Source organism: Trachemys scripta, chromosome 13 (assembly GCF_013100865.1).
Source record: "Trachemys scripta elegans isolate TJP31775 chromosome 13, CAS_Tse_1.0, whole genome shotgun sequence".
Classification (NCBI taxonomy): Eukaryota; Metazoa; Chordata; order Testudines; family Emydidae; genus Trachemys; species Trachemys scripta.
Window position 1 is genome coordinate 42991506 of NC_048310.1, and position 26688 is coordinate 43018193.

Sequence of the window (26688 nt, forward strand, 5' to 3'; positions counted from 1 at the left end):
TCACCACAGTCTTTGTGACAGAAAAGATGACTGGCTCCCTATCACAGTTTGCAGTGTTGCTGTACTGTGTTAGTCCTAGGATATGAGAGAGACAAGGTGGGGGAGGTCATATCTTTTATTGGAGAAAGAGATGAGCTTTCAAGCTACACAGAGCTCTTCTTCAGGTCTGGGAAAGGTAATCAGAGTGTCACAGCTATATACAAGACAGAACAGATTGTTAAGCATAAGGAATTAACACGTTGCAAGGTGGCCTCGTGCACAATTATTATCCCTGTTTTAAAGATGGGGGAAATGAGGCACAAAGATGTGAAGTGACCTGGCCAAGGGCACAGAGAAGCTGGGTTTAGAACACAGAAGAATTCCCACATCCTAGAGCAATGCTCAAGCCAGAAGACCCCACCTCTCTCTCCGCTGTGACTTACTGGGGCAGAGGGAACGGAATGAGAAAGGAATTCCAAACATTCTGAACTTCTCTAGCAACCAAGACAATGTATGTACCTAAGCCAATGCAACCAGACAACGGCTTACTTATTCCAAATTTGCAGATGATTTACTGTACAGTACTAACATGAACAGTTTTCAAAGGTTGCAGGCAGAGTCTTTTACTCACTAGCGCAAGTGGCCAGGTGTTATTTACCAACTGCCTGCAATGAAACATGGGCTGTGCAAGCATTGGTGATGTTTGCCTGCCTTAAGGTGCTCACAATCTACACTAGACGTAGACCTCAGTACACAAGATACCCGCGTGCAGGTTGAGACGGCAAGCTGCCTTTTCCCCTTTGCTATAGGCTTCCCTTCTCTATATACTTTGTGGGCTATCACCGAAAAGATTCAGGAGTGAGATGTGTTTTACAGAGGGATCTGAATGAAGAAAATTCAAGCCTGTGCTAGCAAAGCAATGCTGAAGTGGTCAATATGGGGCCTGCTTAAGGTTTTTGTTTTCTTCTGTAGAATGTAGGTTCTCTGTTTTTTTAAACAGGATTTCTGGAGTGTCTCTAACCCAGTTACATTAAGAGAATGACCCATTTCTGACAAGTATGGGCAACGGGGCATCATTTCAGGAACCGGGGTTAAACCCTGCTGGAATATTGCACTATTATCTGGAACTATCTGCCACTATTTGAGGGTCTACACTTGGCAGACGGGGGCCAAAATATCTTGGCCCACGGTAGGAGGCACAGCAGCTGGCTGGCTGAAGGAGGTGGAGGTGCAGTCACAAGGAGAGCTGATGGAGGGAGCACAGCAGGGCTTCTAGCAGGAGGGGTAGTAGTCAGCCACCTGTCAACAGGCTCTGGGAAAATACCCTCCAGTTGCCACCGAGTGGTTCTGAGCTGGGAATTAATCATGGATTTTTGGTCTGTCTCCTGATATTTGACTACCCCGCCCGCCCCCCTCAACCTCCGTGTGTGACAATTGGTTTGGCCAGGCCAGCTCTTGTATACAGCATGATGTGCCTGTGTCCCCTGCACATTGACCTCCATTCATTACGCACCCCCAGCCCCAGTCAGTCAATCTGCCCCTGGCTGACGGCGCCATCCCTGCTCCTCCTGCAGCTGTGGAGGTTCTGCCCGGTGCAGACTGCACCTCCAGGCCTGCGAGAGCAGCCCCGGGGCACTCACCACTCCCAGGCCGGGGGAAGGGGAGCAGGGCTCCTCTTCTGCCCCTTCCCAGGGTGCAGCACAGAGAGGAGGAGGGAGGAAGGCGCCAACCCACTGTCGGTGGGAGGGCGGGGGGAGGAGGGCAAAAAGCCAGCCCCAGAGCTATGCGGCTTGCTTTGTTTCTCCCCGTCTCCTCTCAGCCCTCCCGCTTGCCTGCCCAACACTCCTTGGCACCGGAGGGGCGAGAGCGCCGGCAGCCTGGACTGGCTGTTCTCCCCCAGGAGGCAGGAAGCAGGAAGGCAGCCAGTTGGAGGGGAGAAGCTGCCTGCAGCAGGAGCCGAAGACCCTTCCTTCGCCGTGGACTTGCTAAGGCGGCAGTGCCAGGCATTTGTTCAGGGGGGCTGCCCCACAGGCATTGCACAGCAGCAAGTCCCAGGGGGCTGCCACAAGGCGACTCGCTCGCCCTGGGGAACTCTCATAATCTCCCCTTATTTCCCAACATGCTCTGCCAGACTCTAGGGTCTGAATAGAACTACCAGGTGGACTACATATCCCAGCAGGCCTTGTTCTCAAAGAATGACTGGCTGAAATCACCAAGAGTTAGCCAATCCCTCCCTCTGACTGGGAGGGGAACTGCAGCCCAACCTGCCCCAGCCTTCATCGCAATTCTCATGATATTTGTTGTTTTTCTTAAATCCCCAACTCCTAGAGGCAAGTGATCACGCAAGAATCTCAGCTTTCATTTCTTCAATAAGAAGTTTCTAGCCCTCCTGGTGGCAGAGAAACCCTTGAAAATGTGACCCAAGTGCAGCCTAAAGGCTCAGAATCCAGAAGACAAAGAAAAAAACCCTGTGTATTATTTTTTTTAAAGATCATATGATTTTTAAGCCAATGCAATATCTTTGGCGGGCCTGACTCATGATTTTTGAAGGCTTAGCGCTGGCAAATGCTAATCTCAGCATCATAGTAGCAGCAATGTAATGTGACTCCTCGAGGCTACTGAGTCTGGGAACATTCCAGCAACCATCAACAAGGAGTGGGAGTTCTGGGCAAAACACCGACTGGCAACGTTTCATCCAGAGTGTTCTCCTGCCAGCAGCAGAATCTGGCCTCCAACTCCGTATCACTGAGGAGACTCCAGGGGATAGAAACTACCATATTCCAGTCAGGTCTACCTCAGTAAAGGTTCAGAAAGAGAGACAGCTGACACTCCCTTCAGTCCTTTCATTCGGGGCCTCTGTTTATGCTCTACATGAAGGCACCAGCCCACTTCTGATTTCTGGAATGTAGGTTTCAATAACTAATCCCCAACCATTTCTTGTCGATATAGTATGTGGACAGACAGAAACTTACTATAAACATAAAGAAATACATTGATACTTTTTTGCCAGTACTTTTATGGACTAATGCTACAAGAAAACAGTGTCTTGCATGGTGACAGGTTTCAGAGTGGTAGCCGTGTTAGTCTGTATCAGCAAAATCAACGAGGAGTCCTTGTGGCACCTTAGACACTAACAAACTTATTTGGGCTTAAGCCTTCGTGGGCTAGAACCCACTTCATCAGATGCACGGAGTGGAAAATACAGGTGCAGGTATAAATACATGAAAGGATGGGAGTTGCCTTACCAAGTATGAGGTCAGTCTAATGCAGGGGTTCTCAAACTGGGGGTAGGGACCCCTGAGGGGATTGGGAGATTATTATATGGGGGGTCGTGAGCTGTCAGCCTCCATCTGAAACCCCGCATTGCATCCAGCATTTATAATGGTGTTAAATATATTTTTAAAATGTTTTTAATTTATAAGGGTGGGGGGGTCGCACTCAGAGGCTTGCTGTGTGAAAGGGGTCACCAGTACAAAAGTTTGAGACCCACTGGTCTAACGAGACAATTCACTCAACTGCAGGATGCCAAGGGAGGAAAGATAACTTTTGAAGTGGTAATGAGAGTGGCCCATTTCAGACAGTTGACAAGAAGATGTGAGTAACAGTAGGGAGAAATTAGTATTAGGGAAAATAGGTTTAGGTTTTGTAATGACCCAACCATTCCCAGTCTTTATTCAGGCCTAATCTGATGGTGTCCAGTTTGAAAATTAATTCCAGTTCTGCAGTTTCACGTTGGAGTCCGTTTTTGACGTTTTGTTGTTGAAGAATTGCCACTTTTAGGTCTGTTATTGAGTGACCAGAGAGACTGAAGTGTTCTCCTACTGGTTTTTGAATGTTATGATTCCTGATGTCAGATTTGTGTCCACTTATTCTTTTTAGTCTCCAAAAGTTACCTTTCCTCCCTTGGTATCCTGCTGTTAATTGAATTGTCTCGTTAGACTGACCTCACACTTGGTAAGGCAACTCCCATCCTTTCATGTATTTATACCTGCTACTGTATTTTCCACTTCATGCATCTGAGGAAGTGGGTTCTAGCCCACGAAAGCTTATGCCCAAATACATTTATTAGTCTCTAAAGTGCCACAAGGACGCCTTGTTGGTTTTGCTACAAGAAAAAGTTTCCTGAGGAGCTATATACAGGACTCTGGGAGAGAACGATACTTACACAGGCATCCTGCTGAATGCACTGCAAGATGTGCTTTGCTGGAATCAGGAAATCTATGAGGTAGCGCAGTCCATCCCCGCGGTACGTCTTCTCCACCACGTCAAAAACCTGGCACAGAACCGTGGCTGCTGTGGCCTCAAACGGAGGGTAGAGCACGGATAAGGTACTCTGTATGCACCTGTCCAGTGATTCGGAGTCCTGTCGAGAGAGAGAACATTAATGGCACTGGGATGCCACATGTCCCAACCTCGCCTCACAGAGAACAGAGGGGATAGCATGCTAAGGACCCCCAAAACTCATGGGGTGCAGCCCCTGCAGGATGTAGGGCCTCTCAAGCAAAGGAGGAAGAGGAAGAATGAGCTTAAGTCCTTGTTAACTTCCATATTATGTGAGTTTTCATGTAAAATAGTCTTTAAAATAAGGTCCCCCAGTGCGTGAGGGAAGTGCTCACATAACAGAGAGTTGCGCACGGCTCTGAGATCATCACAGCAAATCCTTCTCCCTGCTGAGTTGGGTGGGGCTGCAATTAACGTGTCAGTGAAGTGGGGCGTGTGGATCTGCAGGCCCAAGTTTCAAACACCTTTTCAAACACGCCACATTTGGAAGCGCCACTCAGCACGTAGGTATGTAAAGGCCGGTGTTCCATACCTCCGAGGGCTAACGAGAGCCTGCATTAACCCCACCCTCTCCCCATGCTCAGTTAACCCCACCCTCTCCCCATGTTTGAAAAGCAGACGTGCAGCAGGACAGGTGTAGCCACGTGGAGTGCGTGGTGATTTTAACGATGTTGCACAGTGCGTCAGATGCCTCAGCAGGAGAAGTTGTTTTGTATGTGCTATTGGGTAGCACTCAGAGGGCCAAACTGTACGCCATTTTGATTTTCTCAGATAACTCCCTCAAAGTACTGAGCAGGTGCGTGGCTCCCAGGGGAGCTTGGTGGCCAGAGAGCTCCCACAGCAGCCGCAGCAGTGAGAGGGTCTCTACAGTGCAAGCTGCTCCCTGTAGATCCTATTCCGGGGTATGTGAGTGGGATCTCCCTTCTTCCTAAATACACAAATCTGCCGTGCTCAGTGATGGCGCTTCCATTATTCTCACACTCATACCGTTCCTGCAGCCCTATGGAAGTCTTCACAGGACAATTATTAACATGGGCATTGAGTCAAAACCCCTTGATAATGTTACAAAAATCCAACGTGCATATTATCCCGCCTTTAGTGAAATAAACGCACAGAAAATAGCCATTGCATGTTGTCAGTGTTGTTTAATACAACAGTACAAACACGGAATAAAGATAATACCTAAGTCCCCACCTCCCTTTAGTTACATCTATCTCCAAAAGCCCGCAGGAGTTGCATTTGTGAGGGGGAAGGGATCCATTCAGTTCCTTACATAAGAATAATACAGAGATAAACGTTAAACCCCAAAACATGGGAGTGCATACAGACCAGCTGTCTCTCACGGGGCGCAGAGAGCACTGATATCCTGGACAAAGAGACCTGTGGCTGCAGCAGCAACATCTTTAGATGAACGTAAGACCGTAAGAACGGTCATACTGGGTCAGACTAATGGTCCAGCCGCTGCCAGATGCTTCAGAGGGAATGAACGGAACAGGGCAATTTTGAGTGACCCATCCTCTGTTGTTCAGTCCCAGCTTCTAGCAGGCAGAGGTTTAGAGACACTAAGAGCATGGGGTTAAATCCCTGATCATCTTGCCCTGTAGCCATTGCTGGACCTATCCTCCATGAACTTATCTAATTCTTTTTTGAACCCAGTTATAGTTTTGGCCTTCACAACATCCCCTGGCAACGAGTTCCACAGGTTGACTGTTGTGTGAAGAAGTCCTTCCTTTTGTTTGTTTTAAAACCTGCTGCTTGCTAATTTCATTGCGTGACCCCTGGTTTGTGTGTTCTGAGGTAAATAACACTTCCCTATTCACTCTGCCCACACCAATCATGATTTTATAGACCTCTATCCTATCCCACCTTAGTATCTCTTTTCTAAGCCGAACAGTCCTAGTCCTTTTAATCTCTCCTCATAGGGAAGCTGTTCATAGGGGGGAGGGATAGCTCAGTGGTTTGAGCATTGGCCTGCTAAACCCAGGGTTGTGAGTTGAGCAGATGTTGTCAGACAACTATCCATGATGACTCCAAGATCTCTTTCTTTACTGGTAACAGCTAGTTTGGACCTAATCATTTTATATGTATAGTTGGGATTATGTTTTACGATGTGCATTACTTAGCAAATGAAATTCACTGTTGATAAATGCAGTTTTGTCACCCAGTTCCGTAAGATCCATTTGTAACTCTTCAAATTTTGCCAAGATAGTCGAGTCCAAAGTTGACTATGAAGACAATACAAAATTACTCACCTCATTGTTTACCCCCTTTTCCAGTTCCTTTATGAATATATTGAACAGCACAGGTCCTCGTACAGATCCTTGGGAGACCCTGCCATTTACCTCTCTCCATTGTTATTCCTGCCCTTAGTTCAATAACCAAAATGTGTGGACAGAGATGGTATTAAATATCACTAAGGCTAAAAAGGTATTGCAGTAAAATTCGGCATGTTCCAAAATTCAAAATTTTCTAAATAACCAGCTAATTGCCATTCAGAGTAATCTCATGCATAAGGCATAGCCTACTGCCCTTACAAATTCTTCAAAAATGCCATCTCATTTGTGGCCATAAAAACATACTTAAAAATTTTCAAAATCAAGTTGTATATACTCGCAGTGCGCCTCCCAAGCATACGGACCGGTTAAAGAGGTGTGGGCTCCCACATACCAAATCCTGGCGGGTCCATGGGGAGAATGCATATAAAACTAAATTATTCACTGTAATATCTACAAAATTAAACCACCTGGTAATGCCTAGCTAATTTGTTGTTAGTGCTCCTAAAATAACACCCAACATATAAATAACAATAAAAAGTCAATAAACATTTTGGCCGTTAAAACCCCCACAGCTTCAGTGTAGAGCCAAAAAAAGTTGTCACTGTTCATAACAACGTTTGCTAAAAAAATAAAAAACAAAAAACTACCCTAACAAAACACTTACTTTTTCAAGCTAATAATAGCTGTGTGCATGTTAAAACCACCACGTTGCAAAATATACATTTTAATCTCACTACTGCTGCAGGCACTCATAATATTTACTGGCCTGCAAATAAAATTTTACAAGTAGCCCTTAAATTTCAAATACCCTTTAATTAAACTAGTTTAGTACCTAATCAATTTCAAAATTTGCTTTCATTGTTACCAAAGGTTCAAAAAATCTCTAAATTACAAGGGCAAATTCACATGCTTCAAAATATATATCAAGTTAAAAAGTATGCCTTTCATACAACTTATAAAGTGTCTACTTTATGTACTAAGTATACTATATTGTGCTTTGTAACTAAAATTGTACAACAACCCCATCATATTACTGTTAAAATGTTACTGCTTTTATTGTTGTTTAGTCTAAAATTATATGTTATTGTTGTTGTAAAAAACGTAATAATAGTAACACCTTTCATGTCCATGCTAATCATGCATTGTCATTGCCTCCAATCAACAACCCCTTAAATTAAAGTATTTAATGTAAAATCTGCCATCCAAGGCTTAATGCAAATAAAGGTTTAAAAATGTTAGTTGTGCTAAAAGCACAAAAGAGCGGGGTGTGAAAGTAAAAAAAAAAAAAACTAACAGAAATTTAATATTTAGCTTGGCCCGGAGATAAAGAGAAAGCTGCTTTGCGTTTAAGGTTAAAAATTAACACAAACCATGCCAAGTACAAAAAAACCCTGCTTTTAGCCCCAGCTGGCTGTAAAAAAATATAAGCAAAGGCAAACCAAAGGCAACACAAATTACAAAACTAAAATTACATTTGCAAAGCTTAGCTGTTTAGTAAAATTTAACTGTTTGCCTTTGCAACTCTAAAGCCGGCCTGGTTTGAGAACGCTGAAAAAGCCACAGGCAGTCGGCCTAAACTAAAATAAAAAAAAAACGCCACAGAAAACCCCAGGGTGTAAAAAACCGGCCCTTTTAAAAGCAAAAGCATGTTAAAAATTTTAAACAAGCTGTATACAAAATAATTTTTCATTTACCTTTTTTTTTTTTAAAACGTTATAGATAAACGTGGCCAGTTTAAACGTACATGTGTAAGTATGAAAGTGGCTGAGGGCATTAAGGTTTTGGGGGTTTTTTGAGTGATGTGGGAGCGTTTTTAACACTTTTTGTTGTTTTATTATTTTATTAATAAAGTTTTAAATTTTTGTTATATGGTGGGTTTTTTTCATTTTTTTTTAACAATTTTGCGGTGTTAGCCTAATTACCAATTTATTTTTTTGTGTCAGGTAACAAAAATGTGTTACCGTTTGGTAACGGCTCTACAGCTAGTTAATAACGCAGCTCATACATCAGAGTGGTGCTCCACTAAACGAAATGAGAGAAAATCATTCCGGACGTGGCCGACCCACTCTCCCAGCTCGGTACTGAGGCTGCAGCCTTGGAAGCTGCTACAGAACAGCACGCAGGATGATCATTACAGTCACTGCAGAAAAACAAACACTCGGAAACGCTACGCTTGCAATCTTTGGTTTAAGTCAAACCAAATTAAGATGAGGCACTTGCTTTCCCGAATGCACTTCAGACACAAAGCCCCACTCCTGTCCATGTTCTCAGTGTGCGGTCCCTCAGCACTTTCTAAAAAGCATCACAATGCCAGGCCCAAACGCAGGCAGCGACTGCAACATGGGCCGGGAAGTGAAGAGCAGAAGAGACTGGAAGCAGCCTGGACTTCCCGATGACAGGTATGATTCTACCCAAGAAGGGCTTTCCCATGATTGCTTCCGAAGTCAAGTACTTCCCCTAACATGCCTCTCCACTGGGCACAGGCAGGCCGAGGGCCTTTGGATTTAATGCGTGACACAAGGTTTCACCAACCAATATATTCCCACTTCAAAGAAAAGCAGACTGTGGCCAGGAACAGCTGCAGAGTTGTTCTCAGGTAGAGCAGGAAGAGAAGGGATGACTACCAGAGGCATCAGCCAGTCAGCTGCACCCACGTTCCTTTTGCTGGCATACTTTGCACCGAGCAGTTTTGGGCACACCCCAGCAATCAGCATGTGATAATGCGACAAGCTGCACATGGCGGCAAAGGGGCGCGCAGTATCTGAGAACTGCCCTCGCATGAGGCTGCACAGAGCCACAGCACAAGGGATTCTGCAGCGAGAGCTGCTGTTCTTTAGAGCACAATTTATGCTACATTAATCCCAGTGGCTATCCTGCCTGCAGATCTGCATGTGTCCTTAAGGGCTATGCCGGGGACTGCAGTGGTGGAAAGAAGAATGTAGGGTTGCCTGAGAGCCTGGAGAACCAAATATCCGGCCTCCCTTCTGTATACACTTAAAGTCGTCCCAGTTAACTTTTTGTTTTCGTTGTTACGTTGCTGATCAATTAGGGAACATGCTCGTTTAAAGTTGCGCAATGCTCCCTTCTAACGTCGTTTGGCAGCCGCCTGCTTTGTCCACTGCTTGGAGGAAGAGCAGCCCGTTGGAGGTAGCTGGTGGGGGCTTGGAACCAGGGTGGACTGGCAACCCCCCATCAGCTCCCGCTATTAGAGTGACTATATCAGCACTATAAGATATCAGGACGGGGGGGGAAGCAAAAAAAAAAGGAGTTTAAAAGGGGCCGGGGGCATTAGCAGGCCCCGGCCGCGCACGCTACCCTCCCCGCGGAGCCTCCTGCCCCCCGGCCCACCACGGGCATATGCGGTGCGCAGTGGGTCCAGGCAGGGGCAGCGCGGAGTGGGCAGGGGCCGGGTGGGTGGCGCGGGCCGAATCCCCACTGCTGCCAGGGAGCCCCACGCCTCTCCCTCCCGTTCGCGGCTGCGGCTCCTTCCCGGCGGGACGCGCCTCCTCCTGCCCCGGCCACATGCAGTGCGCGTCCCCCGCGCCTAGTCTCCCTCCTGCCGGGAAGGAGCCGCTGGACATGCGCCGCATGTGCCCGGGGGATGCATCCCGCCGGGAAGGAGCTGCAGCCATGAGCAGGAGGGAGAGGCGCGGGGCTCCCCGGCAGCAGCGGGGATTTGGCCCACACCCTCGCGCCACCCACCTGGCCCTTGGCCGCTCCGCGCTGCCCCCACCCAGACCCACAGTGCTGCCCCGCGGGCTGCAGGGCTGGAACAGCCTCCAGGCTGCGCTCCCGGCCCAGAGGCCGGGCAGGAGCACTGTGGCACAGCGGGGGGCTCAGAGCTGAGCCCCCCCATCTCCCTCCCTTGCCAGTCCCCCTTTGCCCACCCGCCCAGTGCCCGGGTGCCGGAGCTGACTCACCAGCTCCAGGATCCAGGCACCGCTGCTACCCCCTCCCTCCAGGCTTGCGCTGCCATGCTGCAAGCCTGGGAGGGAGGAGGAATGCCACGTGGTTGGGGAAGAGGCAGGGCCAGGGCGGGGATTTGGGGAGGGAGCCAATGGGGGAAGGAGGGGGCAGAGCCGGGGCGGGGGGGGTGAGAGTCCCTCCGGGAGGGCAAAATTTCTTTTTTGTCCAGTGTCCCAACCAAACATTGGTCAAAGAAGCAAATATCGGGACAGTCCCGATAAAATTGGGACGTCTGGTCACCCTACCCTCTATCAGCTCCCCGCTCCCCTAAGTTCCCTGTGCAGCAGCCACCCAGCAGGCTAGCAATTGCAGCTGTCCCTCCCCCCACTGCCATGTGCTGCTCCTGTCCTCTGCCTTGGAGCTGCTCCTGGGAGCCTCCTGCTTGCTGTGCGGGGGGGGGAGGGGGAGAAGGGGGCTAATGTCAGGGTGTCCCCCTCCCCCCTGCTCCTGCACCCCACTTACCCCATCTTCCATAGAGCAGGGGGGACGCACCAGGGCTCAGGACAGAGGGAGCTTGCAGCAGCTGGTCTCAGCAAGCTGGTCTAATTAACAAGGCAGTCAGTGTACTTAAAGGGGAAATGCGCATCTCTCTCTCACACACACCCTCCCTCCATTCCTGCTGCCTTGTACAGTGTTGAGAGAGTTAACCCTGGAGGACTCAGTCAATTGCTAGTTCATTTAGCAGTAAGGCATTCCCTGGGAAATATCCCACCCTCTGACTCCTCCACCTCAACCAAGCTTCACAGTCATCATCACTGTGTACCAGTATTAAATTGTTTGTTTAAAACTTATACTGTGTGTGTGTGTGTGTGTGTGTGTGTGTGTAGTCTTTTGTCTGGTGAAAAAAATGTCCCTGGAACCTAATCCCCCCTATTTACATTAATTCTTATGGGGAAATTGGATTCGCTTAACATCGTTTCGCTTGAAGTCGCATTTTTCAGGAACAGAACTACCACGTTAAGTGAGGAGTTACTGTAGTGGGCATGGGATGAGCGTCTATCTAGGGCAGAGAATGAATACAGGGCTCCCCAGCTCCAGCCAAATGCACACGGGGTAAGTCAAGGCACTCCTGCCCCACTGAGCACTATCAAACCCAGAAGGGCACCAGGCCCAGCAGCCACTTGGGGGCAGCATCAGCAGGTAGGAGGCTTTGCACCCTCCCGACTGTCATTCGCACAGCTCTGACACTGGGTCCTGGATGTTTTTCTCCAGTTGCTATATCAATATTGGTTGGGGGAAGGGGGTGGAATGGGGGCAGGAAGGGAGCAGGGCGGGGGTGGGAAAAGGCGGGGTGGGGCGGGGACTTTGGGGAAGGGGTGGAATGGGGATGGGGCGAGGGCGGTGCAGGGGCGGGGGTCGAGAGGGGAAGTTGGCGCCTATGATCAAAAGTCTTACTAAAGTTAAGATATGCCACATCTACCGCTTCCCCCACCCCACCTCGCCACCCATAAGCCTTGTTACTCTGCCAAAGAAAGCCGTTAGGTTAGTTTGACAGGATTTGTTCTTGACCTGCAGTAAAACACAAAACAAAGGGATGAGGCGATTGGGGCCTCTAACCACTCCGAGCACTCTGCCGGTATCCCTCACCTCCGCCCCCATCAAATTCTCAGTTCTTTCTGGGCAAAGACCGGTGCTAGGGCAAGGCTAGGTGCTGGGGGGGGTGCTTGGTGCCGAGCTCAGGGGGGCTGGGCTGCCTGATGGCTGAGCTTAGTGTGGGGGGGAGCTGGGCTGCCTGGGACAAGCAGGGGTGGGTGCTGGCAGGCTGAGCTCAGTGGGTACTGGGGCAGGGCGGGGGGGGTTAGGTGGCTGAGCTCAATGGTGGGTGCTGGGTGGGAGGACTGGGGACTCTCCAGCCCAGCGGAGTCCCCTCCCCCCCCCCAACTTCTGTCCCCCCGGCTGCTCCTGTCCTGCTTGGAGCCAGAGGGGAGGAAGATAAGCAGCCATGCTCCACAGCGCCCTCCAGCCGCCAGAAAGAGGAACTGCAGCTCCTCACAGCCCAGCCGAGTGGGTTTTGGAAACACCTTTGATTACATGGGTGCAGCTCTGCGCACAGACAAGGCCTCACACGCTTTTGAAATGCCAGACGATCATGATAATCTTTCTACAATGTTAGTGCAACTTAACACTACCTCGTTTTCAACCACATTCCATTGTTTTCTAAAGAATTCACACCATGCCTCAAAGGTCACTGTATTTGAGAGTGGTTCGCGTGATATGCCCAGGGTAGAGCCCATCACCCTTACACTGCGAGAGCCCAGTGACGGGCTACACAAGTGCCCTCAGCTTAGCGGTCAAGTGGGACACGTAGATTTCTAAAATCAGGAGTCAGAAGAGCTGTCATATCGCAAGTGATAGAATGACAGAAGTTAAAGACGGGAGAAGATTTATTAAATCACTAGTCCCCGAAAGGCTGGCTGTCACACAGGTGTAATTCGTAAAGGCACGTGTGTAAAAAAAGCCATAAATGGGGGCTCTGGTTTCCATGCCCTGTGTGGTAGTGCGCAGCAATGTTATACACATTCCCAAGGGTTGCGCACCAAGCTGCCCCCTAGTGGGGACACACAAGCACCTCTTTGTTACCTCCCTGGAACTGTTACTGTCTCCCCGGAGCAGCCGTCATGGTCCTACCACCACGAACCTTTCGACTCCAACATCCCATCTGGTTCGCCCAGGACCACGTGATGGTTGAACCTGGTGATGTTCTGCACATCACTCACACTGACTCAACAGTCGTTCTAGGCTGCAGCGTGATGTTTGGGGTTACTGTGCTGGCTGTGTTTTTGTTGGTGAGTGATTGTGTTGATTTGTGTCTGAGGGGGTTGTGCTGGGAGATTTGTGTGGATTTGTGAGAATGGCGAATGGGGGGGTGCTATCATAAGGGGCTGTGTGTGTTTGGGATTCTTGTGCTGCTGGTCTTGTGTGGGTGGCTGTGTTGATTTGTGTCTGAGGGGTTTGTCCGAGGAGATTTGTGTGTGTGGCAGTTGGGTGCATGGGCACGGCAGATGGACCAAGTAATCCACTATCAGTGGCGTTTCCCTCATACAACCAATGAAATTGTCACATACAAATTAGCTGTAGTAAGGGTGGTGATTGGAGGAGTTACCTCTGATATCACAATGGTCTAGGACTCTTGGCATGGCACAGATGCTCTACTGCCGCTGTATACCAGCGTAAAGTTGAAACTTAAAAAGTGGATGCTTCCAGACTGCGAAACTCAGTGATGATTTAGCCTGGAGATATTCTGAACAAAAAAGCTCTCAGCCACGCTTGGAGCTGCTTCCATCACTTCACATTGACTCAGACATTCTAGGCCCCCGAGTGACACACAGAGTGAGATTCTTGGAATCTTATTGTAGATAATAAGTCCACCTCCACTGAACTCATGCAGGGTTGTGCCTAGATTCCCAGATCCACTTTGAAATGACCCAAACACTAGGGCATCCATTCCTTTCCTTAGTAGACTTCTAAGAAGATTCTGTGGACCAACAGATTTCACTGTTAGGATTTTTTTCCCTCCTAACCAGCATGATTATTGCCCTTGTTTGATTTTATCCCATTACTACTAATTATAACCCTACACTTGTTCCCAGCTCCAGATTTCAGCACAGTGTGTGACACGCCAGGAAGCACTAACACAATCATTTTGACCAAGGCCTAGAACCAAGGGGAGAAGACTTTAACATTTCTGAGCAATCTCCAGCGAGCAACAAGACAGGGAAACCAGGGCAAAATGAAAGGCCTTCATTTATATCAGCTTGGCACTGCATAAACTTTCGGCTCATTTTTAACATCTTTTAGCCAGTAGCATTACACAGTTTCAGCAAGTTTTACACAATATCCATCACCTTGAACTCAAACACCCGTCCGGGAGCATCTTCCAGCAGATTGGAAAACGCCTGTGCTAAAAAAGGGAAGATAATCCACCCACAAAATGACTAAGCAGTGCCAGAAACTTTATCTTCACATCAGCGAGCACTTAAATAATTATTTGTGTTACGATTGTATGCATTTCTCTGGCACACAAAGGCATAACAAGATCCAATGGCGAGAAGCTGAAGCCAGACAAATTCAATTAGAAATAAGACTGTTTTTAACAGAGAGGGTGATAAGCCACTGGAACTAACTACCAAGGAAAGTGATTGATTCTCCATCTCTTGAAGTCTTCAGATCAAGACTGGATACCTTTCTGAAAGACGTGTTTTAGTACACAAGCTATGGGGCTCCATACAGGGGCAACTGGGTGAAATGTTAGGGCTGTGATATACAGGAGGTCAAATCAGATGAGCTGACAGTCCCTTCTGGCCCTAAACTCTATGAATCATTATGACATACTGATGCAATGTCACAGTATTGTAATGTCAATGTCACAACGTCATCGGGGAAAGGAGCTAGCCCCATCAGACTAATACACCAAAGTGGCAACCCTAGGAGGGGAGGGATGGCTTGCCTCTGGTTGCCTATCACTGGATCCCAAATGACAAGAGATGCTACGGTGGATCCCAAACACTGGGAGCCCATATCTGGGGTACAGGCTGCAGGAAAGGACCAGCCACATGGGGACGCTTCCAGCCCAGAAGAACCCTGGTAACTCATCCCTAGAGCACAAGGAGAATGGTCATCTGATTCCTCATGAGACCAGCCCTCTGCTGCTTCAGCCACTTGTGCTCCTCCATTCCCAGGAGTCATGGTCCACTAGCTCCACGGAGCTGCTTGAGCATTGAGCAATGCTGTGTCACCTCAACATGACCTGTGTTCTCTGAGTCAGACTCAGTTCAGGTTCACCCAACTTTGCAGATAACACCTGAACCCAAAGTGCTTTGAAACTCTGGCCACAAGAATGGGAACACTCAAACATGCTCCACACTCAGTAGATCCCACTGAAAACAATGGGAGTTGCAGGATGCAGAGCTCTCTGGAAAAACTGCCCATTAATACATAACCCTTTGTCAGAACTTTTCTATGACTTTTGCATCACCACTTGTTGGGAAAGAAAGAAACACGTTAATTCTGCCATGAGTGCAGGGGACTGGACTAGATGACCTCTCGAGGTCCCTTCCAGTCCTATGATCCTATGAATAGTCATGCCCTCAAGTTCTCCTTCTCCCAGGGCCTGCTGTTCAGGACTTACATGAACTGGATGAAAACCTTTCCCATGCTCAAATACAGTGTTAGAAACACATGCCAATAAGCTAGCTAACTCAGTGATAAACTGAGTGGATCGCTTTCACTTAACTCCTAGTTAGAAAGGAATAAATATAGCCCCAGAGATACTCCCTTTATAGCCTGTTTGAACAAAAGCAGTCTCATGCGTTTCCATTATTTCCATACATATCAAAGAAGGGCGGAGATTTAACGAGCGATTTCTAAAAGACATCTTTGTGCACAGAAGAGATGGATGCCAAAATGTGGGTGGTTATGAAGCTCAAACACAAAAAAGAATACATTCACAGGCATTTTTTTCTTTCATCCATGAACGGGCCTGCATACCAGTCTCCTGAGAGTATGAGAAGAACCTTGTTCAAAAGGTAAACATAGTCTGAGAGGCAGCACAAGTTTGAAAGAATCCACAGCCATTCAGCATGGATCAGGGTGGATAAAAATCAATGATTTTTTTTTTAATTAAAAAATAATCGGATTTTTTTGATAAAATGCTTTTTGAGGGGGAAAAAAACCTATCTAAAGACAGTTTTAATTAAGATACATTATAGCTCAAAGAGATCTCATCATGGAATAGGGATTATAAATTCTAATTCTATAGTATGAGACAATATATTCACGTCATGTTTAAGAAAAGTTTTGTACATGAGTTCCAATAGTTCATGGATTAGGGACCCAATCTTGTGGGGTTCCAGGGGCTTCTGCATAGATTATTTAGGTTAATCTTTCTATCTACCCAATGGGACTTGGTGCTCAGTCTAGAAGATATCTATGCATCCGAAGAAGTGAGGTTTTTACTCACGAAAGCTTATGCCCAAATAAATCTGTTAGTCTTTAAGGTGCCACCAGACTCTTTGTTTTAGTCTAGAAGATACCATCAGAGATGCTTAGTTTTGCAGTTCTCAAACTGTGGATTTGTGTCTCCAGAGATAACATGCTTGTTAACAGCAAAAATGTTTTTAAATAAAGAAAGAATATATAGAGGTGAGAAACAACAGACCTCAACCCTATTGTCCCTCTGCAAATTTGTGTACAGAGTCAATCCCTTACCTCTCTCTAAAAGTGCAAAGTTTCAAAAAGTTCAATGAATAGAAAATTGTTGGGAGCGGAATAGATCTGGACAAGAAGAAGAAGTCTGGAGATAAATGTGAGAAGCGAGGGACATATGCTTGTTTTGTTAAAATATTATATGTTTGCTGTTGAAGAAAAAAATCCAGAATACTTAACCTTGTTGTTTTAGTTAAATAAAACAATTAAAATGTCTGTCTGGTGATGTTCTCCTAATACAGCATGGCAAGAAAATCCTCCAAATATTAATGATTAACCTGTTGAACTGAAGATAGTTCACCTCCCAATGACTAACTACATAAATATCTGCTTCAATTACCTTTGGTAAATGAAATAACCAATCATTCATTTTCTGATATAGCTGTAAAACGAATCTGAAAAGTTTTCAAAATAAATCATTGTTTCAAAATGTATAGTGTGTACCTTCTAAAAATGAAACCTACATCTCTGAGTTGTGAAGAATATGTATTAAGGTTATAACAACCAACAAGAATGTACTTTTATGTAGAAAACCATGATTAAATCGAGTCTTCCTGACTGATTTAAATCAAATCCACCCTGGCATGGATCAAACTCAACAGACACTGCAATGGTTTAAACCTAGCTCTGAGAGTCTGCCCCCGAGAGAATGCCAACCAGAGGAGACATGTAACCAAAGGAGAAATACACTGAGAAAATATGGAGAAATATCGTTTCACTATAACCCTCCTGGGTAAGTCACCAGAACCACACAGTGAGACTATAGCCTTAGAATTAAGCATTTTCCTCTTTGTGTTCCTTTCCTAGACCTAACCTCAGGCCCCTGTACCCAGTCTATAAGGCTGTACTGCGGATGATCACATATTATGCAAGCGCACCACACCCCCAGCTCCGTTGGTGTTCACAAAAGGAGCACATCAAGAACAGCAGAGAAGTGTGATTAAAGCTGTCCCGTGGAAATCTTCCAACATTTCCCAGCACACTGCAAATCGCCATCTGGGCACGGGAGGTCCAGGTTGGATATCAGGAAAAACTATTTCACTAGGAGGGTGGTGAAACACTGGAATGCGTTGCCTAGGGAAGTGGTGGAGTCTCCTTCCTTGGAGGTTTTTAAGGCCCGGCTTGACAAAGCCCTGGCTGGGATGATTTAGCTGGGAATTGGTCCTGCTTTGAGCAGGGGGTTGGACTAGATGACCTCTTGAGGTCCCTTCCAACTCTGATATTCTATGATTCTATGATTCTATGATACCAGTTCAACTCCATTGAAGTCAGGGGAGTTCGCCTGGTATAAGCGAGAGGAGATTTTGGGTACCACAGTATATGCCTGGCTGAGAGTATACCAGGCTGTGCAAATTTAAGCACTCAGACAAGTGGATTTTCAGCATTCACTTTATGTCTGTTACTAGATCCCCTGAGGATTCTGATTGGCAAAAGACCTGCCATCTTTTGACTATTTCGCCCAGTACCGGTATATGCATTCCTTATCAGCCAGCTACCAAACTGCCCCACAGTAGTGCCCAATTTACCTATGCTGCCTCCTTATTCTGGCAATCTCGCCTTGCCTCTCACAACCACTGCTCTGTCAGTAGGGGCTGGTGTGAGCTACTCGATTCTCTACTCTTGGGAAACATGTCCTTCAGCTCTGAGGGGAAGGAGCCAATGTATTATCTGGGCTCCCCCACAAGACAACGGCAAAGGAAGGAATGAAAACCTCCCCTCACTGTTGTACCCCAAGGTGGGGTCAGATGGAGGGGCTGTGTTGACAGGGCTTTGCAACCTTGTACAGCCTCTGGGGAAAGCAGGCTTCATTCAAATGTTAAAATAGAGGTTTTTAATGAGTGAAATGTGAAAATGATTAATCTAATCAGTAAAGACGACTCTGGGTTTGTTACTCTGCTAGTGATCTAATTAGTGCAGTAGCCTCTGATCATTACTGCCATATCCAATTCAGTTTTATGCTGGCCTTACGTGTTCAGGGATTTTTTACACCCCAGATTTGTGTTGGCTGCTCCTAACCCTATTTGAGAAGTTGGCAGGGAGCAGCTGGAGGTCTAGGCTTCAGGGCAGGAGACAGCTGGGATTATTGGCTTCTGGTGCACAGTATAGGATTGTGGAATAATTCTCTTCCCTGCGTGGAATAGTTAATAATGTTCGATATTTACAGTGTGCTCTTTTGGAATGGGAGTGAACAGCACAATGAGGTGACTGGCGCAGTTCACCCCTGCAGGGTTATTGTTTCAAGGGGAGTGTAGACTCAGGCAGAGGTGTCTGTATCAGCTACTCTGGGCTTATATTTTCAAGGTTTTCCTCTCAACCATGAGGGCTAGGAACATGAGTTCTTTTAAAATTAAAGTTCAGATTCTGGGGGTGCATCTGCAGCCAGGGCTGGGCAAGAGGTGGGGCTCAGGGCCCCCACCATCCACCCTGTTACCGCGGGTGATCCTGCATTTTGTTAGCTGGCCCTTTGCTTAGGCTGCCTGGGATCGGAGCATCCTCATTGAACGCTTGTAGTTTGGGCACCAGCTTGGCCCAGAATATTTCATTTCCTCTCTGGTGCCTTATCTATTGTTGTGAGTGGCTCCAGGAAGTCCCGTTTAACAATGACCTTAATCTCTTCCTCACAACGAAGATATGCAGCCACGCCTGCAGCACTCTTCCCTCTGCCAAGGACAGGTGCCTGCTGTTTGTCCTCCCAGCCGGTATTTGGGAAGAAAGCTTCTCTAGCATTTGGACCGTCAAAGTCACTACCACTAGGGCAGGCCCCAGGATTGCTGTGCAGCATGCATAGGCTTTCAGCTAAAACATCTGGCCCTGGCGCCAATGCAGGGTGCAAGGAGCCTTCTCCCTTCCCTGGACTCCCAATGCAAGGCAACGGCACAAATGCACTCCCTGGGCTTAGGGTAGCACTCTCCTAGCATCCCTCAGCAAGCAAGTCACCCCCAAAGAGTGCAAGGAGGAAGGACAGAGTTGTCTCCCTGACCCCACGCAGTCTGCCACTAGCGCTGCCTAGGCACAGAGAAGGGAGTGAGCCCACTGTCTTCATGCATAGTCTTTCCTGAAGGCCTCCCTGGGGCAGCGTCTCTCCTCTCTGTTTCCCTCTCAGGGCTGTGCCTCACAACCAAACCAGAGCCCTTCATGCAGCATTAAATGCTGGGTTCGGTATACAGTAAAGAAAGCTTCTTGCTCTCAGGCTGGGCTTTGGCAAACATGTTCACATCACACATAGTGGTTTGAAACCATGCAATGCTGTCGTTTGCTTGTGTTAGGGTCGCCAATTTTGGTTGGACGTATACGTATCTTGTAAGGGTGTTGTCTGGATACTGATCTCAAAGGCCTAAAGAGTTAAAGGTGTTGTGACAGACCCAGACCAGTGGGGTACAGGAGTCTGGTAGAGGGCAAATATACTGGTCACTGGATGAGTAGTTTTCTGTTCCCTGAGTGACCAGAGCAGGGGCTGCACTAGAGTAATCAGGAACCTGCTAGAACCAGTTAAGGCAGGCAGGCTAATTAGGACACCTGGAGCCAATTAAGAAGCTGCTAGAATCAATTAAGGCAGGCTAATTAGGGCACCTGGGTTTTAAAAGGAGCTCACTTCAGTTTGTGGTGTGAGTGTGAGGAGCTGGGAGCAAGAGGTGTGAGGAGCTGAGAGTGAGAGGGTGAGCTGCTGGAGGACTGAGGAGCACAAGCGTTATCAGACACCAGGAGGAAGGTCCTGTGGTGAGACTAAGGAAGGTGTTTGGAGGAGGCCATGGGGAAGTAGCCCAGGGAGTTGTAGCTGTCATGCAGCTGTTACAGGAGGCACTATAGACAGCTGCAGTCCACAGGGCCCTGGGCTGGAACCCGGAGTAGAGGGTGGGTCCGGGTTCCCCCCCCAAACCTCCCAATTGACCTGGACTGTGGGTTCTTCCAGAGGGGAAGGTCTCTGGGCTGTTCCCGAACCCACATGGTGAATCTCTGAGGCAAGAAAATCCGCCAATAAGTGCAGGACCCACCAAGATAGAGGAGGAACTTTGTCACACTGTTTAGAAACTCTTTCACTGTCTAACATTAAACAGCGATAGGTAGGTTCAGGGTTATTTTAAACAGAGGCTTTGGTTTTACTTGGTTACTTAGCAAACACTTCAAACATTCATTTAGATTAAAAGTGTATTGATTTAATACAAGAACGAATAGAGAATTAAAACAGGTATTTATACTGAAACTCTGGCTGAGTGATTATGCAAAACAAACTTAGTTAAAACTTTTAAAGTCTTTCTACTCTTGGAGAAAATATTAGTTTCTTATTTTCAGAACAACCTTTCTTTGATTAAAAGAAAAGGGGTTAATGTTACTCAGTCCTGAAGTGTAGAGGCAATTTGCTTATCCTGTTCTTAGCAAACAGACACCAGGGGCAGGAGAGAAAAGGTGGGTGAAATACACCCACTGGTTAGTTATGAGTGGCTGTTTTGGCTGGCAAATCAACCACAACACCTGCTGCCTGGATCCTGGTTTCAGGGATGTCATCTGATTGGATCTTTTCTATTTAGACAAGTCAAGGTTGGATGAGTGGGACATAGCTTTTCATTGAATCGTGAAATCAGCTAAGAGTGAGAGAGAGGATAGCAGGAAAGAAAGGAGGCAGAAAATAACACAACTAGGGAAGGGAAAACAATGCAGGATCTCATGTGCTTCTTGCCGTGCTGGGACTTAGATATCCCCACTGATGGGCTGGGGGTTGGATGTCATGATAATGTGATTTGCAGTGTGATTGTAGCCGTGTTGGTCTCAGAACATTAGAGAGACAAGGTGGGTGAGGTAATATCTTCTGTTGGACCAGCCTCTTTCACCAACTGATGCAAATTTTCGAGCTTACACTGAGCTCTTAGTCACCTGATGAAGAGCTCGGTGTAAGCTTGAAAGCTGGTCTCTTTCACCAACAGAAGCGGATCCAATAAAAGCTATTACCTCGCCCACCTGGTCTCATACTAATGTGATGACTTTCAGCATTCGCAGGTGAAAACAAAGGTCCTTGAACAAGGTCAGGGCTAGCCTTCCTTTTAGAAAGAAAGTCTTTTAGATGGGTTCAGATGGGCCAACATGAGTTGCCATGCTGGCAGTTCGGGGGACGAGCTGGGTGGAGATGAGGTGAGGACAGCTAGGACACATGGTGGGACAGGAGAGGACAAGGAGAGCTAAACTGATCTTTTTTTCCCAAAGTCTCTTTATAAGAAACCCCCAAAAGGGAAAAAGTGGGTGGCATAGTTCACCCCCCCCCTCATTATGTGGTCCACCAATTAAGCGTAATAGCCATCACACCAATTTTGGTCTATAAACATCCGGTTCCATGTTTTTTGTTTTTACCAAGCATAATTTTAACAATCCTTGGATTACAGTAACATGGCTTTTTTGATGTAGACTAATCCAGCTTCTTTGTCTGGCTCTCTTGCAGTGGTTACAACATTTAACGTCGTAAACAACTTCATCTATTTTTCATGGTTATTGCAACATCTTATGAACTTTCACATACTTTTTACAGTTGAGCTCACAATGAGGTACACTTCGTAGGTTCAGTAGATATTAACTCTGCACCAAAGAAAAAATACCATTGGAGAGATTAAGCCAGGAAATGGACTGTACTGGTGAGATGCACTGCTTTTAAAAAGAAATGCACCACAACTAACAATATGCATACATTCCTCTAAGATTAACTGATTATACCGTCTAATCAACAGAACAATCAGGAATAGTACCGCCAGACAACTTCCAATAATATTACACACAACGATTATGCAGGTAAGAAAAATACCTGTCTTTCTCACATTCTCACCTAGGGCTGGAATACCAGAAGATGATGTTGGTTATCATTGATATACATTGGCACAGCTGTGTGGGGAGCCCAGCATGAATAACAGGGCATCCGGCAAGTCCAGATTGAGTTGCATTAGAAGAGATTGTAAAGCAAGCTTGTATGTCACCTGTCCAAATGTTGCCTGACTTTAGCCACTATTGTTACTGTTACCACAAGACCGAATTTACCAAGTTTTTAAGGAAAAAAGTAAACCCCTGGATACACAAATAGTTATTCTCCGCATGCTACAGGAGATGTTTTCCACCGATCACCATGTGCACTGGATTAAAGCTTTCCATGCTTTGTCTGTCCATGGTCCAGTATTTCACTCATTGCTTTGCACAGAAACAAAGAATTGGATCCCCGATGCTTAAAGGTCTTTGTGATTCCCTTTGTCACTTCCTTCCTACCCCAGCAGAACTACAACCAAAGGGTCGAAGTAAGATTTTCTGTTTGGCTCCATCCTTTGCTCCTGCCAGCCGGGGTCTGCTACCTAAGCACAAGTGTTGGAAGACACAGGAATCAGCCAGATACCCAGGCACAGCTCACTGGCGCTAAGTGACACAGTTTCTCTTAGAGACAAGAGCACACAGCACCTCCCCAATCTTAGAGAAATGAGGAGCATAGGCAGCTGCATGCAAATTCAGTGACCGACAATGCTCTCCCCGGAGACAGCAGCCCGCATTTCCTCAGTAAACTGCCCTATTTAGTCTAAATTTTACCTTATTGCTGACTGCCTCCGGCAAGCTGCCTGGAATTACAGTCTAGACTCCAAGCAAGAAAGGAAATTAACTTTCCCAACACAGAATACAGGAAGCACCATTATTTATTTACTAAGTGTCACCTAAATATTATCTGAAGTACTTATGTGGCCCCTCCCATTCCCATAGTATCTGGGCACCTCACAATGCGTTTCTCCTTACCCACCCCGGGGAGGCAGGGTAGAGCTATCATCCCCACTGCTCAGATGGGAAACTGAGGCACAGATGAAGTAACTTTCCCATGGGCACACCAGGAATCTATGCCAGAGCTGGGCTAGCACCTGACCCACTGGCCCATCCTTCCCTTCAATAGTTAGTGATCATTTCCAATGTAAACCAGTCCACATGCAGAGAGATGCCAGCACAATGCAGCTGCCACATAGCACTGCTGCCGTCATCAGTGTGATGTTATTGACATGAACCGTGACCATATAGATCATTGTTGCAACCAGTGTCCTATGGTTGCACCAGGTCTTGTACAGAGGAGGTCAAGTGGGGTGTCTATGGAAAGGTTGTAGTTTACTGGTCATGATTATGCTGTCTGTATGTGTGTATCATTTTTGTATTTGAAGTTACGGATATTGGCCATGGACTTGTATCTCAATGTGTTTGATTCTAAGTAGCCTCAGTGAACCATTTGGTCAGCTTCTTGAGAAAGGACTATTCTCAGTAAGTGCCCAATCAAGAAACACTTAACTGACAATGGACTTTGGGAGATGCCAATCCACATCTGAGCTTTCCTGAGAACATTCAAACTAACATGTAAACAATGGCATTGGCCTGCAAAAAGCTGAATCATTCATGGACATGTGACTTGCCCAAGTGGCTACAAACTCTAGCTTGTTGCTGTGATTTTGCACAGGAGAACAAAGGGGTTTCCGCCCACAAGAGAGAATATACAACGCCCTGGAAACCTCTTAATTTTGTCTTCAGCTGGCTCAAGAGATGGTCTCTCCACCCCCAAGCGATGCCTGAAAGAAACTGGAACAAAGGACAGTAACTACAGGGGTGTGAGTGATTGCTGGACCCAGACTAGGAGTCCAGTCTTCTTGGGACATCTCTGAGGGTGAGATTCACCTGTATTCAGTTTCCTACTGTATTAGGCTTAGATTTGCGTGTTTCGTTTTATTTTGCTTGGTAACTTACTTTGTTCTGTCTCTTATTACTTGGAACCACTTAAATCCTACTTTTTATACATAATAAAATCACTTTTGCTTATTAATTGACCCAGAGTAAGTGATTAATACCTGGGGGAGCAAACAGCTGTGCATATCTCTCTATCAGTGTTAGAGAGGGCGGACAATTTGAGTTTACCCTGTATAAGCTTTATACAGATTAAAACAGATTTATTTGGGGTTTGGATCCCATTGGGAGTTGGGTGTCTGGGTACTAGAGACAGGAGCACTTTTAAAGCTGTTTTCAGGGAAGTCTGCAGGTTTGGGGAACGTGGTTCAGGCCCTGGGTCTGTGCTGGAGCAGACTGGTGTGTCTGGCTCGACGAGGCAGGGTTCTGGAGGCCCAAACTGGCAGAGAAAACAGGCTCAGAGGTAGTCTCAGCACATCAGGTGACAGTCCCAAGGGGGCTTCTGTGACCGAACCCGTCATAATGAGTGCTTAGGGGTGGGAACGGTCACAAGAAAAGCACTAACACTTTCACAGATGGGGAAGCCGAGCTCTTTCCTGCTCACGAGTGTCACTGGAATAATGCTTCGCTCTGGATGAAATCCCACGGACCTCAAGGAGAGTTTTGCCACTGACAACAATGGAGGCTTTATTTTTCCATTCTGGTTCTATTCAATCACACCATTTGCTGTGAAAATGAGCAAGGGTGGAGAGGGGGAGTAAATAGCCAAGTGTGGTCCTTGTTTATTTTGCACATTGAGGGCACCTGACTGATCCTTTCTGAGTCCTGCCCCTTGCACAGTCTGCTTCGTTGCTGGGGCAGGGGCCCAGAAGGTGCAAGCCGGAGCTCCAGCACTGCTAGGCTGGCCCACGGGGGTGGCTCCTTCTGCCTGCAGAGTAGAGGGTGTGAAGAACAGAGCTCCAGGACTGAACTGGAATATCAGGGGAAAGGACCTAATTCTGGTAGGTCCACGGGGCTATTTTAAGCAGCCACATTTTCAGAAGTGGCCAGTGATTTTTGGGTGCTGCAGGCTGTGGGTGCCCAGCCTGAGACACCTGAAGGCAATTAAAGTTGGATTCCCAAACCTGGGACGCACGCCAAACCAGTGGCCACATTTGGAAATGTTTGGATATGCTGGGAGCGGTCGTGACTGCTGTGGTGCAGCATGTTCACCTGTGCTGGAAAAGCAACTCTATACTTCGACCGCAGCAGCTCTGACCAGTATCACTATGTGAGCCCAGAACCTGTGTGTGCAACGTCCTCTGAAACGTTAGATAAACGCCTGGTAGAAACTATGGGCCAGCTGTTTGGCGTGGTGCAGTAGAGGAGAGGACATCAGGGCTCAGTTATGGTTCATCCTCTGCCCAGCCTGAGTAAAAGTAGAGGATAACTAGAGAGCACTGCGGTCTGGCCATACGGCTCCCGGCTTCCCTGCCGTGCAAAGCAGCCTGGGCCACCTCTGAGCTGCAGAGGGACAAGGGGAGATGGAGATGGTGAAGGAGATCAGCTCCCTCTGGGGACCTTCCGGCTCTGCGAGAATCCCCCACAAAGAAGATAAGGCCGTTCTTACGTCCTAGGTCCTGTGTGCCACCTGAGTGGCACAAAGAGGACAGATAGGGCAGACAATCTTGCACTCTGAATCTGTGCTTCAGGTTAGCACAGCTGGCAGGAGCTTGTTTAACTTGACGGCTGTATTGCATGGGTTTACAGGGGAGCTCTGTTCATACTCTAATGGAGCTATTTTTGCACAGTGCTTATTTGGGTTTATTGCTATAGGCACCATCCAGCTGCAGCAGCCTATACAATGGATACCATTGGACTAGAGTGAGATACCACAGCAGCCACATCACAACCAGCAGCATAAGGAGTGCAGCCCCACTGGCACTTACCACCCAGGTGTGCTGTGTGTGTGGTAGCTCGGGGAGAGGCACACTACCCCTGGGTTCCTCAGTTGGGAAATTCCATCCAGTTAGGTTCCCCATAGGGCCTACCACAGTACTGTGAAGAAACGAACTGCCCAGCGGTCAGTTCAGCTGGCTACCTTAATGTCACAGCCGACAGCCTGATCACTGACAGTTACCTCAGCCAGGAGGAAAAGCAGACGGCGTCTATCTAAACTGGTTACCTCCATGTGAGGAGAATTCAGACCATCCCCTGGAGCTAAAAAGCGATTTCGGACTGCTCTGTGGATCCTTCAGACAGGACAGACACTGGACCACAGTGCCTGCACCATCTACAAGCGCACCACTGACAGGTGCCTGGAGCTGGGACT

General features: G+C 47.2%; 1 protein-coding gene across 3 annotated transcripts in view; it reads right to left on the reverse strand.

The window, feature by feature from the left end:
* The window catches only part of PLEKHG4 (pleckstrin homology and RhoGEF domain containing G4), a 159607-nt gene that overhangs the window by 123956 nt on the left and 8963 nt on the right, over window positions 1–26688 (reverse strand). For 2 of the 3 annotated variants that reach the window (XM_034788275.1, XM_034788274.1), the window contains exon 2: window positions 4145–4342. In XM_034788275.1, the coding sequence (XP_034644166.1) occupies window positions 4145–4342 (198 nt within the window). Of the gene's footprint in view, window positions 1–4144; window positions 4343–26688 lie in introns of those variants that run through there. The other variant, XM_034788276.1, reaches the window with a different exon arrangement.